Source organism: Pongo pygmaeus, chromosome 10, assembly GCF_028885625.2.
Source record: "Pongo pygmaeus isolate AG05252 chromosome 10, NHGRI_mPonPyg2-v2.0_pri, whole genome shotgun sequence".
NCBI lineage: Eukaryota > Metazoa > Chordata > Mammalia > Primates > Hominidae > Pongo > Pongo pygmaeus.
In genome coordinates, this window is record NC_072383.2 from 24,926,437 (window position 1) to 24,943,029 (window position 16,593).

The 16,593-nt window shown below is 35.0% G+C and overlaps 1 protein-coding gene across 17 annotated transcripts in view; it reads right to left on the bottom strand.

Moving 5' to 3' along the window:
- SOX5 (SRY-box transcription factor 5) overlaps window positions 1–16,593 on the bottom strand; it is a 1,038,078-nt gene that overhangs the window by 364,550 nt on the left and 656,935 nt on the right. For 15 of the 17 annotated variants that reach the window (XM_054445328.2, XM_054445330.2, XM_054445334.2 and 12 more), the window contains one exon: window positions 7,147–7,378. In XM_054445328.2, the coding sequence (XP_054301303.1) occupies window positions 7,147–7,377 (231 nt within the window). In that variant the 5' untranslated portion in view covers window position 7,378. The remainder of the gene's footprint in view (window positions 1–7,146; window positions 7,379–16,593) is intronic. The other 2 variants (XM_054445336.2, XM_054445335.2) reach the window with 1 other exon arrangement.

A 16,593-nucleotide genomic window follows, 5' to 3' on the forward strand; every position in this document is an offset into this window, starting at 1 on the left:
CACGTCCCCATTCCTGCTAGCCCTGGGGGTAATTTCCCCAAAACAATGCAAGTATAATGATTGAACCACTTACACTTAAACACAAGCCCGGGATTACATCTAGATAAACAGCTTCATGTGGTATTTTGTGACAACATTTACAGAATAATGTTTGTAACAATGTAATTTCATTGTATGATAAACATCAATTTACCATAAAAAACAAATACACGCTTGTCAGCATTTTTACCTTGTTTCAATTGAATTAGTCTTGTTCAGATAAGCAAGCCTAACTCTTACAGAAACAACAGTTTATAGATAAACTGTGTGAAATCGGGTGTGTGTGTGTAGAATTATACTGCCTACTATCATAATTTTATACTGCCACACTGCACATATGGCTTCCAAGCTTACTTTATCTGAATGTTTCTGAATCTATTCTCCATGCTATTAAACTGAGCACATTCCACATCGTTCAAAAGTAATTACACTTTTGTCTAGAGTATAGGAGAATGCTCTCCCTAAACAATGAAATTCTCATTATTAGAACTGGCACAATAACCACACTGGTTTAACAACAATATGCATTATAGCATCACAATAACTTATGCTAAGTTTGACGTACAAAGGTAACCAGAAATTTTAAAGCTTATAAAAAGCATCATACAAAAATAGAAATCTTTACCATACCGTAATTAAGGCCCTATTCTGTGACTTATTTTTAAGTAACACATGCATTTTTCTCTTTTCCTTGTTAAATTTTCTGAACAGTATTACGCGCATAACACCATCCTAGTCAAACATTGAAAACACATAACTAACTGTTAGATTGTAAGCAAAATTTATATATAGGGTATTTCAAGACATAGCTATAATACAGCAATTAAAATTATTTTGGGTAAATAAAGCATCCCAGGAGCTGACAGTGAGCCTGAGCAAGTAAAAGCCTCTCTATCATGTGCATTGAATGAATTCTTTCAGTGTTTAAGGTTGGATTTCACATGTTGGAGGCTTGCTATAATGTTATACTTAGGATCTCAGGTGTATTTCCAAACTCTACAGAAGATCAACTTTAAAGGACACTTTTTTCTTCTTTTGATGGACTTCAGGAAGAAAACTGACTCACGGTGAATGTTGCTTTATGATCATTAGTGCATGTGTAATGTTTAAGCATATTAACATTAAGATATATGACAAAATCAAACTAAGAGATTATATATTCAGAGTTCTTTAACAATTCCAAGAAAATGTCATCGGTATAAACAATAAATTAGATACTAGTAACACATTTTCAAATCCAATAGATCATTATATGTTAAAAAAATACACACCCATAGTATTTATTTCATAAAAAAATTCAGCTGTCTCTAGAATGAAAAACCTAAATTATTTTTTAAAATAAAAATATTGGCCAGGCATGGTGGCTCACGCCTGTAAACCCAGAACATTGGGAGGGCAAGGCGGGCAGATTATCTGAGGTCAGGAGTTCGAGACCACCTGGCCAACATGGCAAAACCCCATCTGTACTAAAATTACAAAAATTAGTTGGGCATGGTGGCGGGTGCCTGTAATCCTGGCTATTCGCAAGCCTTAAGCCAGATAATCACTTGAATGTGGGAGGCGGAAGTTGCAGTGAGCCGAGACTATGTCATTGCACTCCAGCCTAGGCAACAAGAAAGGAACTCCATCTCAATAAAAAAAAAAAAAATTATACTGTTTACTCAAAACACAAGTATTTTAAGGAATTAAAAGAGAATTTGGCTAGGATAAGACATGCTTTTTATTTAAAAAAAATGACAACTGATTATTCAACAACCACAGGTGGTTAAGACTTTCATTTCATATCGCATTTGACACTGGAACAACAATCTAACCAACAGAAGCAGCAAAGAAGTAGCATACAACCAGACAGAAAACGGGCACCAAAACGGTCACCATAGAGTTACCCCAGCTGCATCTGACATTGCTACTTGATTTCTCTTCAGAGTACTCTATTCCCTTCTGGTGCCCACAAGTACTCATATTGATTGACATGAGGATGCATTCTGGTGAGTCCTTTCCATCATCAAATAAATCCATCTGTATCCAAACTATTATTAAAAGTGACCCCAAAATTACAGTGATTCTTGCTTGTCTCTGAAATTTTGAAGCAACAGCCTCCAAAGTCAAGTTGAAAAAAAAAAAAAGAAAAAAAGAAAAACAATAAAGGCGACAATTGGAGATTTAACTACCAATAAGAATAAAGCTCAGGACTGCCTTTTCACTGATGTCAGAATCATACGTTCACATTGCTTTCAACTTTGCAAAGATTATATAAGAATCAAATGTTGCTCTTAATTGCTTGGCAAGATTATGAAAGCTTCAGAGAAGGAACCAACAGAATCAGTCTTTTTCATAGACTTATAACAATCTGTGTCTCAGTCTTACATTGATTAGAAATCTGACAATATTTTATGAATATATGTGTATGTATATAGTGCGCTTAAGAAAGCTCATCTGTAGTGCACTCTGAGTGAAATATTCCAGGAATAAATGAACTTTAAGTATTTATACCACTTACAGCTGTTTGTAAGTCGCTCTTAGGCATTTGTTTCTCCAAAATAGTGAGGCAATAAACACAATTTCAGAAAGGAAGAATTACATCTTTATCTGACTCAGTTTCAAACCTTAACATTCGCATAACCTGAAACTGAACAAAGCATCCTAATTCCTCAAAGTCTTTATATGGGAATAGTAATTAAGTGTACAGAACTTCTATCTCAAGAACTCTTTCCAACTTAAGTTTTATACTGAAAGCATTTCTCCGTAACTTCAAGCCAGCATTACAGGGATCACTTAACAGTTGTATTTTGTCTCTAACCTATTCAGGCAATACAAAACATATACGTCCCAGCATCTCTCTTCTTTATTTAAGAATGGAGTATGAATGTCACACACAAATACACAATGAAAAACTGCCTTCTTTTTTTTTCTTAAATTGAACTCTATGATATAAAGACTATGAAGCATTCTCTGTTTTCAAAGATATGGAATAGAAAAAAAGAGAGAAATGTATTTCCTTACTGAAATAAAAGAACCTATTTTGTGAATATGACAATGGCCTGGTAGCCAGAATAAAAAGAGAAATTATTTATATTGAAGAATACTACAAATACATTCAATAACTTTGATACATGAGTAAAATATATCTTAATCAGTTTAATAATTTGAATATATCACGACTTTCTGCTTTCTGGATATATTATACATTAGTAGATTCTACTTTAGTTCTAAAATTGCTAGAAAATGAAATCACTATTAATTACTGTCCTTAACTACTCTGCCTAAAACACATTTACTCATCCATGTAAACTTAGTCAATAGTCATAAGTTGAATATCTAGTATATGTTAGATCCCAGAAACATAAATATACATATATATGACTATACCTTCAAAAAGGAATACAGTATATAAAAAGGCAGACATGTAAATAAATAAATTGTAGATCATGAGAAAATATATAAATAATTCTCATGGATGAAATAATAATGCAGTAACCATTTTGCCTTGGGAGGTCAGTAAAAGCATCTAACAAAAAGCAATTTTTGAACTGAGTCTTGTGGGAGAAATATAATTCACCAGGAAGGTAACATGTGAAAATAGAGAGTTTTCCAAGTAGAAAGAATAAAACTGTGCCATTCAAAGGCCATCTGGTATGCTCATGAACATGTGTGAAAAGCTTGGCATTACCAGGGCATTGTGTCCGCAGTAGGATGTGTTAATAGAAGACACTAAAGCCACGGTTTGATGCTAGTCTATAGAGATTTTTCTTTTGCTAAGAAAAGGTGTTTTGGACTAAATCCTATGTGCAACAGGGCACACATTAGTTTCAAAAGTGACGTAAACAATCCAAGTCATTTATCAGGAAATCAAGTCTTGTGGAAGTTGAAATTAAGTTTGGAAAGAGGTTGAATGTTTGATATCATATAGGTAACTCTTCCAACTATTTACTCAGGACAGAAAAAAACAGCTGGAATCAAGAAACATATGCAGCAGAAACAAATTTAGAAACTAATTAAAAATATAAGAGAAAAGTATAAGTGCTGATGTCACTAAAACAATCATTTGTATCCAAACTGTACTAACTTCTAGAATAACAGATCTTAACCTTTTTGGGTTACAGATCTACTTAAGAATCCAATGGAAACCATAGTGCTACTCTGATATGCTGACATATAGAAAAATTCTCAATTCGTTTTTAGGAGATCTATAGACCCCAGTTAAGAAACTCTGCTTTAGAGCCCAGGAGTTCAAGGCTACGGTGAGCTACAATTGCACCACTGCATTACAGCCTGCGTAATCCTGTCTCTAAAAAAATTAAAGAGAACTTCTGCTTTAGATGAAGTTCATTGAAGAAAGAAGTTTGTATCTTACTCAAATCTATTTCCATAGTGTCTAGCATAAAACATGGTACAGCATAGGCAGTTCATCGTTTTTTAGTTAGACTGAATTCACCATTAAAAATGGAATGGTTTTGGCCAGGTGTGGTGGCTCACGCCTGTAATCCCAGTACTTTGGGAGGCCGAGGTGGGCGGATCACAAGGTCAGGGGATTGAGACCATCCTGGCTAACATGGTGAAACCCTGACTCTAATAAAAATATAAAAATTAGCTGGGCTTGGTGGTGGGGGCCTGTAATCCCATCTACTTGGGAGGCTGAGGCAGCAGAACTGCTTAAACCTAGTAGGTGGAGGTTGCAGTGAGCTGAGATCACGCCACTGCTCTCCAGCCTGGTGACAGGGTGAGACTCCATCTCAAAAAAAAAAAAAAAAAAAAAAGGAATGGTTTCATTTGTATTAACTATCTACATCACAGCATCCCCTCATGAAACTACATTATGTATGTATCAATTTAATATACTTTTCTCATACTCATCCTTGAGTATACTTAAAATCATCTTCCCTTTATCTTTTTGGTATTCTTCTAGTCATAAGTATCTACATCCATCTCTTCAAATGTATATGTTTGTGTTTATGGTACTATCACAGTATTCCTAATTAGATACTTTCTGAAAGAGGACAGTGACGAAAGTATTAAAAGTGGAAAAGGCATAAGGAGTGATGTAATGCCAAATGGAATGTCTGACTCCCTTACCCTACTGACCTGTGTACTACCCATTTTCTCCTTTTCCTAGTTTAACCTTTGTAAGAGGAAGATAAAAAGTTTGATCATTGTACATAACTTACGTAAGCTCACAGTAAAAAGGAGAGGGAGGAATGATGTGCAGTAAGATTTAACTTGCAAAGAAATAGATAATCAGAATATAAAATATGCCTGTGCTCTTGTGAAGAAGCAGCATGCATAATGTTTGCAAGCATGGACTCCAAAGACAGAATGCTTAGTTAAATCCCAGACCTTCCATGAATTAGCTGATCTGAACAAGTTATTTAACCTCTCTTTGCCTCAGTTTTCTCATCTGTAAAACAGAATTAATAATAATACCTCACTGAATTACTGTGAAGGTTAAATGAGTTATTATACCATCAAGAAGTGCTATCAACACCACTTCTATATGTCTGACATATGAGTTAGCTAAAACATTACTATTATTATTATTATTATTATTTTATTTTATTTTTTTGAGATGGAGTCTCGCTCTGTCACCAGGCTTGAGGGTAGTGGTGTGATCTCGGCTCACTGCAACCTCCGCCTCCTGGATTCAAGCGATTCTCCTGCCTCAGCTTCCCGCGTAGCTGGGATTACAGGCACGTGTCACCACGCCCAGCTTATCTTTGTATCTTCAGTAGAGATGAGGTTTCACTAACGTTGGCCAGCTAGTCTTGAACTCCTGACCTCAAGTGATCTACACACCTTGGCCTCCCAAAGTGCTGGGATTACAGGTGTGAGCCACCATGCCCCCGACCTAAAACATTCCTGGTGGAAAAATCTTGCCATTGTCAAATGCCCGAAGAAATCTTGACCTATGAGGCTGAAATGTTGAATGGGAATATTTAAATCTAATATGAAAATCAAAGTATTGATCTATTACACAGCTATCAGAAGATAACTGATTCTTCTTCTTGATTTAATTCCACATGAAATAATTCAAAAACGTGAACAAGTGGACATATTTCAGCTCTAAGTATATTTACGACAAGCAATAATTTCCTGGAGGAAAAAAAAGATTTAGCAGAATTAGAGCTGTCTTTAAAGGTAGACGAATGTAAGATAAAATATATTTTTGTTGGTGTAATTCAGGTTCAAATTAACAACACTAACATCCTTAAAGTAGAAAAGGTGGAGCAGTCACAAAAACGTGATCCACCCAAGCAGCCACGTTGAAAAGGTGAGGATGCCTTTAACGGTGGTAAGTGCCCCACTACCTTCTTAACATTATGATTCTATGTATTTAAGTTGCTAAGAAGGACCACAATGACTTATTTGTGTTTATGTGTGCTGTTTAAGCTGCAGCCAGAGATGCTATGCTGGCTTCTTTCCTCTCATCCACAAAGTCCTGGTTTCCTAATCTTCTACAGTGATCCAGACCCCAGGATAAGGGGTCAGAGGATTTACCCAGAGTTGCATGTTCCAGAATAGGATGCAAAAAAAAAAAAAAAAAAAAATTACTGAATTAACAAAACAACAGTGTGAACAGGCCTGAGTTAGAAATTAGTGTAGTCATATTAGAAAACTATAGTCTCTATGAAATATATTCTTCTATGAAATTCTAAGTACTGTTAGGGAATATTACAGAATCCAATCTTGGCAAAGCAAAAAATAGAAAAACACTGATTTATCATGTTGGAAATGTTCAAACTATGTTCATTGTAACTCTATCAGAAAAAAAAACTTTTATTGGAAAAAGTATGACACCAAATTTTCATGCTGAATAATTTTAAATATCTTACTTTAACATTATTTTTATATTTTGTATGTTTTTTCCCCTCTAATTAAATTGTAAGTGTCTCAAATGCAAGAAGTCTTGAAAAATACAAAAGAAACAGAAAACAGCATACCTTATGCTGCTTATTGGAACAAATTTAAAGAATTCTAAGATGCCAGGGGTGAATCTTGTGCATGGGTTCTTAAGTAGATGTTAATTATAAAGCAAAGGACTGAGGCCAAACTGTTAGAGGAGTAGACTGGTCAAAAAGTGAGTGCAGGCACAATAAACCATGAGAAACCTACCATTGTATTGTGCTGAGAAGTGGGAGTCCTATGGCCACAAGTCTCTTGCGTCAGCAGAGAAACTGGCTGAAATTCCTCAGAGTGAGGCTTGTTGGGAAAACTCACATGCAAGGGAAGGTGAAAGGCTGGGAGCCCGTCACTCTCCTCTTCTTCCACTTTCTGTCTGCTTGTCACCATGGCTACCTCTCCATCTGCTTCCCCATACGGAGAGGCTGGTCGCTTGGAAGACATCCTGGAAGGAACAAAAGAGGAGAAAATAATGAAACCTCCACATAAATCCTTAATGCCGTCATTGTGTGGTTAGGGGCCATTGTAACAGAAATGCCTTTTTGTGCTAGCAGAGAGCAGGAAACCATCCAAATACCACTGCAAAGCACACACAATCAGAAACAATGGCCAAGCAGGTAGCAACAGAACAGTGCTTGTTTGTTGTGAGAATAATACACTAATATAGCACTCTCTTGTATTCTGGCTTCTTAAACAAGAGAATTCACCTAAGAACACTGCATAATGAAAGACCATTCCATTTAGAGGGAAGAAAAATACCTATCTAGTTTTACACTCTGATAGACCTTATTGAAGACAGAACATCTATGAATAGCAAATACTGTTGGCAGTTTAAAAGAAGAGAAATAACTAAAATTTCTTTCATCAAAAAATAGACTCAATATATAAATGATTGCCATTAAAACAAATTTGCATTTTATTGAAAGTAAGATTATTGTAAAATGTAGAAATATTGGTTATAAGCAAACCTCAGAGCAACTGACAGAAAGTTTAATATTTGTTTAAAGCTTATTAAGGATTGAATAAATTTTACAATCACTGCTAATCTTAAAACATTTGAGAATTTTCTTTCCCTCATCTCCCCAAATTACCCAATTTGGGCATTTAGTTATAATAACAAAGTTGCATGGTAGTAAAAAAAAAAAAAAGATGAGAATATTAAAATATTTCAATTCTATTTTCACAAGTCTGAATGATTTAGATGTGAATAATTCTGACTTATTTATCGTTAGGATACTTAAATAAAAGAAAAAAAATCCAAAGAAGGATATTTTGTTTTGATGAGCTAAAGTCTACATGAAAATGAGCTTAGATAATTGAACAAGAATTAAACATTTTCTTCGTAGTTGAGTCTGATTCAGAATATTATCAGAGGTTAAAAATATGTGGCAAATATTTTAAATAGAAACTTCCTTTTCCTTTCATTAAATTATTTCTATAGAAATAATGTCAAGTTAAAATATTTAATTTAAAAAACTTTCTTGTAGTATTTACAACTTAATCTGACCTTGAAAAAGCTGTTATCTTCTGTTCAACAAACAAAGACTGTTTACAAAATCATTCATTCTTATTCTAGACCAGTGGGATGGGATGCAGGGAAGTATTTACTAACTACCACAACACTTCCTTCATATAGATCACTGATTTTTAAATTTTTAAATTTAAAATGTTTTCCTACAAATGCCTCTAGTCATTGCTGAATAATGTTATTTTTAGTGTTAGAAGTTTCAAAAGAAAAAATGCATTCAAGCACAGGAGATATTCTATTAAAAATATTAGGACAGTAGAAAAAAATAAAGGCTTTAGAATCAGACAAGTCGGAATGAAAATACTGATTCTGTCACTTACTAGCTGAGACTTAATTTCTCTGTCTCAACTTACTCATCTTTAAGGTGAAAGATATCTACCTCATAAGGCTTTTCGAAAATGGACTACGTATCATGTGACAAATAACTAGTGTATTATTTATCACAGAATACATACTCAATAAATAATAGCCCACGTTTATTTAACAAACTAAAACTTACAGTGCGGCCCACCCACCCTCAAAAAACAAAAACACTCAAACATGAGGAAAACAGATTGCCTAGTAAAGGGTTTCACTATAAAATCAACATAAAATACAAAGTTTCCCATTAGATAAATGCTCCCTGGCCAGCAATACTTAACAGTAAACCGATCAGATGTAATAGCAAGTGTTCAAAACAAAATCTTAATAGTACAGGTGTTGATCAGCCAAAGAAACAGATAAAGAGGAGGAAATAGGGGCAGCTACCATGTCAGCATTGTCTAAAGGAGAAGTAAGTAGATTTGGATACCACATTTCAAGTAATTTTAACTATTTCCAATTCCATGAACAAGGCCTATTCCAAGTATACTCTAAGCATGTGAGGAGCTGGAGTTAACAAAGCCAGAATAATTCTAGTTTCATTGGCAATATCATATCACACACTAAATTGATATATTAACTAAACATAATAACCCATGAACACTAGAGATATTTAATTGCTACTGTTCTGATTCGATGTTCTACAGGCAAACTTCTGATTCTCATGTAAAGAGTTTGTGGACAGAACGGGCTTAAAATGTTGAAGGTCTTTGTGAAGTGATTTATTAAACTAATAAGGAAACTTCCAGTTATTTCTTAGTTTCGCATGTAGCTTGACTATAAGGAGATTATCCCTTTGTTATACAAACCTTAGCATTTGTGGTCTGACTGGGCATTATCATTCTTACTGGAATTAATACATTGGTATTCTGGTGTCTGCCTCAGCCTCATGTACAGTCTCTCAATGTCTAAAAACTCTAGTCTATTGACAAGAGCCAGTTTCTGAGTCATGAAAGCAGAAAGCAAGATCAGCTAGCCTTTCCTAAGTTAATACAATTCTACGACCTTCAGAACCATGACCTTTCTGTTGATTTCTACTTTATTAATATCATTATTAACATCAATTATGAAAACTGAAAGTCCAAAAGTAGACACAGGTTGCTAAGGTAGACAGACAAGACATTGATAGTTTTTATCAAAACTTCTTGTTACTTCAGAACCTAAATTAACTTTCTATTTAACTGAGTGTGTATTCTCTATATATAGCATTCTAGAGAGCAAAAAAGGTTAAGGTTTATAACACTGAATGTGAAACAGTCATGATGCCGGAAGGCAACTGATCCTAGAATGTCACATATTTCATGCTTATTTCAATTCCATTTTCAGAGTGTTATAGAATGTTCTTAATGCATTGGCCTTGAAAGTATTTTTAATTCAGGTAAAAGATTGCTTAAAGATTTGTTAAATCGTTATAAGAAAAGCAACCATGGTTATATTTCAATAATAGGCTACTGAGTCAGAAAAGTAAACTATATAACAAATTACATATAGATATATCAATCTGTTGGTTGTATTATTCATGTTTACTATGACCCGTAGTACTTCTCAAAAATATTGACAACAAAATCACCAATAACATTAGATTCTTAAATTTTTGTCCATCTATCAAAGTGTTTCACCTTGGGCAGAAAAAAGTCTCATTAAGGAGGCACCACAGGCCGGTTGCAGTGGCTCACACCTATAATCCCAGCACTTTGGGAGGCTGAGGCGGGCAGATCACATGAAGTCAGGAGTTCCAGATCAGCCTGACCAACATGGAGAAACCCCGTTTCTACTAAACATACAAAATTAGCCAGGCATGGTGGTGCATGCCTGTAATGTCAGCTACTTAGGAGGCTGAGACAGGAGAATCACTTGAACCTGGGAGGCAGAGGTTCCAGTGAGCCGAGATCATGCCATTGCATCTAGCCTGGGCAACAAGAGCAAAACTCTGTCTCAAAAAAAAAAAAAAAAAGCCACCACAAGGGTGCATATTTTGTTTCTCTGAGATATATAGCTTACATCATATGACTTACACTAACTACATACCTGTGTTGCAATTTGTAACAATGTGAGCATCTAGGCTGGCATATGCTCTTATCCTTTAGAGATCATTTTTGTCACTTCTGTGATGCTAGGCTTACCAATGAACAAAACTCAGACTTCAAAGAAACTGACATAAGACAGACAAATATAATCTAATGTGAAACTGCCTCGGGGAGTATGATGACATAACACTGGACTTACCTCACTTTGTGGTCAAAACACTTTCTTGAAAGAAATGACATCTAATTTTAAGGCATAAGCAAAATCTTCCAAATCATCAACAACTATTTGATGATCATCTACCATGTGCAAGACACTTATTTAATGGGAATAAAAAACCTATTTCTCGGCCTCTGGTTAAAGAAGCTTATGAGCTGGTTGAGAATATTTTAAGTAAAAGGATAAATACTAATGCAAGACAGTTCAGTCCGAAGATCAAATGACATTATAGCTAAGTATCTGAGAGTTTCTTGAGGACCAGAGTATCCTTAAATGCCTCACAGAATTGTTGAACCAGTTGACTTTCAAGGAAAAGGGATAAACAAAAGCCTTAGGATAAATAGAGAGGGAATTTCGTATAGGAAGTAATAATAAAAGCAAAGATGCAGAGATACTTTTAGAAAGTATTACATAAATTTAGGGTTCAAGCTTACTTGAAAAAAAGAAGAGATTGAGGAATATGGATCAAATCCCAACTGTAGCCTGTAAGACTCCTGGAATTGCTGAGTTACATGAACAAAATAAGAAACATGCTCACTTGTAAAAAGCAACTTGCTTTTACAGGAGTCTCCTTCCCTTTACTTCCCCTTGTAGCATTCTGCATAATTAAGCTACTCTTGATAAATGTGACAGTAAATAGAAAACTACTGGGGTCTTTTGCTATTGGCTGAAGGCTCTCCATATGCCTTATAATCACTCTGCAAGTAGGCTGTCTCCAATGTGTTCAGACATGGATGGCAAACTTAGTGGTAGGGTAGAAGGTGTAAGACTGCAACAGAAAGATAAAGCAGTGGTTCTAAACCTTTGCCTGCACATTGGAATTACCTGGAGAGGTTTAAAAAATACTTATCCCTGGGTTTTACCCTTAGAAATTCTGATGTTATTGGTTCTGGAGGGTGACCAGGTATCAGAAATTTTTAAAGCTCCCCGTGATTTTAATACGCAGTCAATGTTGCAAATAATTTGTAGTAGTAAGAATAATGCCCGCCCCCCAGGCCAAGTGCAGTGGCTCATGCCTGTAATCCCAGCACTTTGGGAGGCTGAGATGGGTGGATCACGAGGTCAGCCTAGCCAACATGGTGAAACCCCGTCTCTACTAAAATACAAAAAATTAGCTGGGTGTGGTGGTGCACACCTGTAGTTCCAGCTACTTGGGAGGCTGAGGCAGGGGAATCACTTGAACCTGGGAAGCGGAGGTTGCAGTGAGCTGAGATCGCGCCACTGCACTCCAGCCTGGTGACAGAGCAAGACTCTGTCTCAAAACAAAAAACAACAACAACAAAAAAGAGAATAATGCCCCCCAAACCAAGATGTCCAGGTCTTAATACATGTCAAAAGGGACTTTTTGCATGTGTAATTAAGTATTTTGAATTTTGAAATCGGGAGATTATTCTGAATATTGTTGGTGAGTCCAAAGAAATCATAAACACCCATATAAGAGGGAGAAGAAAAGTCAGAGTCAGAGGAAGAGACTGGATGATACTACGCTACTGGCTTTGAAGATGGAAGATGAGGCCATGAACCAAGGAACGTAGGCAGCCTCTACAAGCTAGAAAATGCAATGGAACAGATCCTCTCCTAGAGCCTCTAGAAGAAATGTGGACCTGACGACACCTTGATTTCAGGACTTCTGACCTCCAAAACTGTAAAAGAATACATTTGTATTTTTTAAGCCACTACGTTTGTGATGATTTGTTACAGCAGCAATAAAAGAAAATAATATATCATTGATTTAAGCACTTTTTTTTCATAGTTGGTATTTTAGTCAGTCTGGAATCCTCCTACCCTAGACACACACTTGCCTTCTTCCTCTCTTCATTTAGTTTTCTGCTCAAACGTTATTTCCTCAGTAAGGCCTTCCTTGGTCATTCGTCCAAAACCTGCACTCCGTTCCATTCTTAGTCCTTACGCCATTTTGTTCACAGCCTTTATTGTCACTTGATATATTTTACACTTATTTGTTTATGGTCAATCTCTCCCACTATGAGATCCACATAGGCAGACTATATTTTTGTTCACAGCTACTTGCCCAGTACTTAGACCCTTTCTGAAAATAATAGTCTTCCAGTATACATGTTACATGAATAGCTACTAACTAAAACCAGCAACCCTCTGATTATGCCCTACCTATGTGTAGCTTTAAGATTTAATCTTACAAGACAAATATGCTTCGAATATGTCTCAGTATTGTCAGAAATAAGAAAATAGAGTTCAATAACCGTATCCTTTTTAAAATAATTTCAGCATAAAGGAATTGGTAAGCTCTAATAATATTCTCAAAAAACTTGAGAAAAATAGTATAGCTCTGGTTAAAATTGTTATCTTTATTTAACACGTGTAAGTAAAAGATTAGAAAAGTAAGTTTACCAATAAACACTACATAGTCAACTACTAATAGACTTATTACTGAGGTATCACCTACTTACTGCTAAAAACTTTAAAAAAACTTTTAGGAAATGTTCTTTGGTACAATTATTCTGGAAAATGACAACATGTACAGAGTTAAAGATATTCTGCATTTGGAACATTATAAAATGAAAGACTCAGAATAGGGATTGCTTTCCTTATATAGTAGATTCTTTTTTAAAGTTTCTTTCTTTAAATATTTTAACCTTTGACTAGATAATACACAAATTAAAATCCCAGGATGCAGTGCCTTCTACTGGTTGTTCTTTCAGCATAATAATATTATTTATCTTAAAGTTTGCAGTTATATATAAAAAATTGCAAAAATAAATATCTAGAAAGAGGAAACTCAAATTCCAGTTCTTCTACAAAGCCATCCCTTCTTACCACCACGGCAGAAGCAGCATTGTCCAATCTCAAACTATATCATCGACCTTTTCAGTTGCATGCATAAAAAAATTAAACATTTTTATTAGTATATACAATATCTGAAACTACAATAGAAGCATCTGGAAAACAAGAATGTCATTTTTAATTTCTTCAGTTCCTGTATCATGTAGCATGTCTTTCATGTAAATTTTTTTCAAGTACAGTGCTGTTTTTGACCATTTCACTTTATGTTGCCAAAATTAATGCAAAGGATGTGACTTTATGTGTATGATAAAGGCCTTTGCAAATTGCTCTGCATTTGTTTTCCAAAGTATTCTAATCCTCTACACCAAATGAGACACAATTAATAATAGGGCAGTATAATTCCTAGCACACAGTTGGCAATGTATTTCTTTTATAAATAAATTAATGAATTGAATGAGTCCCTATTCTGTGCCAAGCAAGTTACCTTTGTGTCATAAATAAAACAGGCAACTTAGATATGATGACCCTTCTGCTTTACCTTTAAGGAAGTTAGAGTTCTGATGGAAACAGGAAATATATACCTACTCATCCATTTATCCACCCATTCATTCATTAGTGGAAAAACATTTAGTGAAAGATACTATGTGCCCATTAGACAGCAACATAATTAATAAATCAAGAAAGAATAGTGTAAGGTGCATGCCTTTTTAAAAACATGAGTGCTACAGGAGATAGATAGATAATAGATGATATCTCACTAATCAGAAAATGCTTCCCAGAAAATACAATAATTCAACAGGGTAATGAAGAATGGGTCAGACACAGAGGGCTTGGTGTGGTTGCTCACCCCTTTATTCTAGCACTTCAGGAGACCAAGGCAAGAAGATCCCTTGAGCCCTGGAATTCGACACCAGCCTGAAAAACTGGGAGACTCCGTCTCTATGAAAAAATTTCAAAATTAGCCGGGCATGATGGCCTATGCCTGTAGTCCGAGCAACTCAGGAGGCTGAGGTGGGGGGATTGCTTGAGCCCAGGAGAGCAAGGCTGCAGTGAGCTATGATAGTGCTCCTGCACAACAGCCTGGGCAACAAAGTGAGACCCTGTCTCAAAATAATTCTGTTAATTAAAAATATTTAATAGATTGCATCTTCTGAGGGGAACACTGAATATGGATATGCAAAGCAAAATAAAAATTGGCAATTCAAAGAGAATAATACTTTCCTGGAAGTTATATGCCTTAAGTTTTTCGAGTAGCAAGACTATTTGTTCAGGACATTTACATTTACTTGTCTGGTTCCTGTTGTAATTAAGGTTGTTGTGAAAAGGCTAATCAATATTAGGAATTAAACTTTACTGCGTATTAAAGATTGTTTCACAATAGAACGTTACTTATCCAATATGGCAAATCAAAACACACATTGAGCTGGAATAGAAAGGTTTCTAATTCAAATGAATGAAACAGCAAACACTTTTATTTGATGCATAAACAGAATTACACAAACTTAGCATACCACTTTAATAAGAAAAAAACACCGATTTCATTACTCTTATCTCTGAATTTCAATTATTATTATATCTTATAGTTCAGACTTTCCTTTTCCCTCTTACACGTTTTGAACATCTTTATTTTTCTAAGTTGAGAGTTTACTCTGTGAGCATTCCATGTAAATTTTTATAACCAAGTCTGTCATATATAATATTCAGAAGCCTTTAAATAGAAAATGTATTTATGGTAAACATGCAGTCTTTCAAACTTTTATACCATTTTTCTTCTCTTTTCTCTAAATCCTCTTTGCCATCAGTTTCTGATATAGAACACGCCAATCTCCATACTTCTCCACCCATTTCTTCCCACATACAAAAACCTGGTTCATTATACCGTTATTTAGTGGCACGAACAAGTTCATCAGGTCCTGGCATAAAATATAAATTGAAGTAGAAACACAGATTTCAAAGAAATATAGAAACAGACAACATAGAATAATAAAAAAGATAAACTTCCTTGTAATCTTTACTATGTATTTCACCAGAACAGAGATCAACAAAATTTACCATAACATGTAAATCTAAAATCAAAACTACTTTTGAGCTATGTTTACTTATGAATAAATTAATATTCTGTTTTTAAATATAATCTGAGTTTATACAAAATATTTTATTATACATTACTAAAGTTCAAACTCTATTTAAAAACATGCTCATCAAAAATGTGGTCAACAACAACTTTTCAAGTGACCTTCAACGAGGTTGCACCCTATGTTTTCCTTGCCACATGTTTAGTTTCTGGGATGTTCTCTGCATTGAGATCAAGTACTTCATTACACCTTTCCTTCTTTCTGATAAGAGCAGCACTTTTCACTTCTTCACCACCTTTTTGCTCTTCTCTTTGCCGGCATCACTACTTGAACCAAATAGCTTTTCCCAGCCTCCTCCATGCCACCAAAGTCAGAGATGGAGGGGAGGATAAGATGCGCAAAACGATGTAAAGGTACAAGGTTCTCCCAGGAAATGGTATAAAATGAAAAAAGAAAAACAAACGCAAGTTGAAGATAAATAAGGAAAGGCTCAGAAATAGAATCTGATTCTTGTCATTATCTGAAAGAAATAAGTGCTTCTTTACTACTAGTTGGACACAGAATATTTTAAAAGTTTTTGAAATAATGTACCTAAAGTGAGCAGGAGAACTAACTAGAGAATGTCCATTTTTGTTTTGTTAATTCCACGTCTACTGTTCTATCCTTTTCTAAACAGGGAGACAAACATTTAAA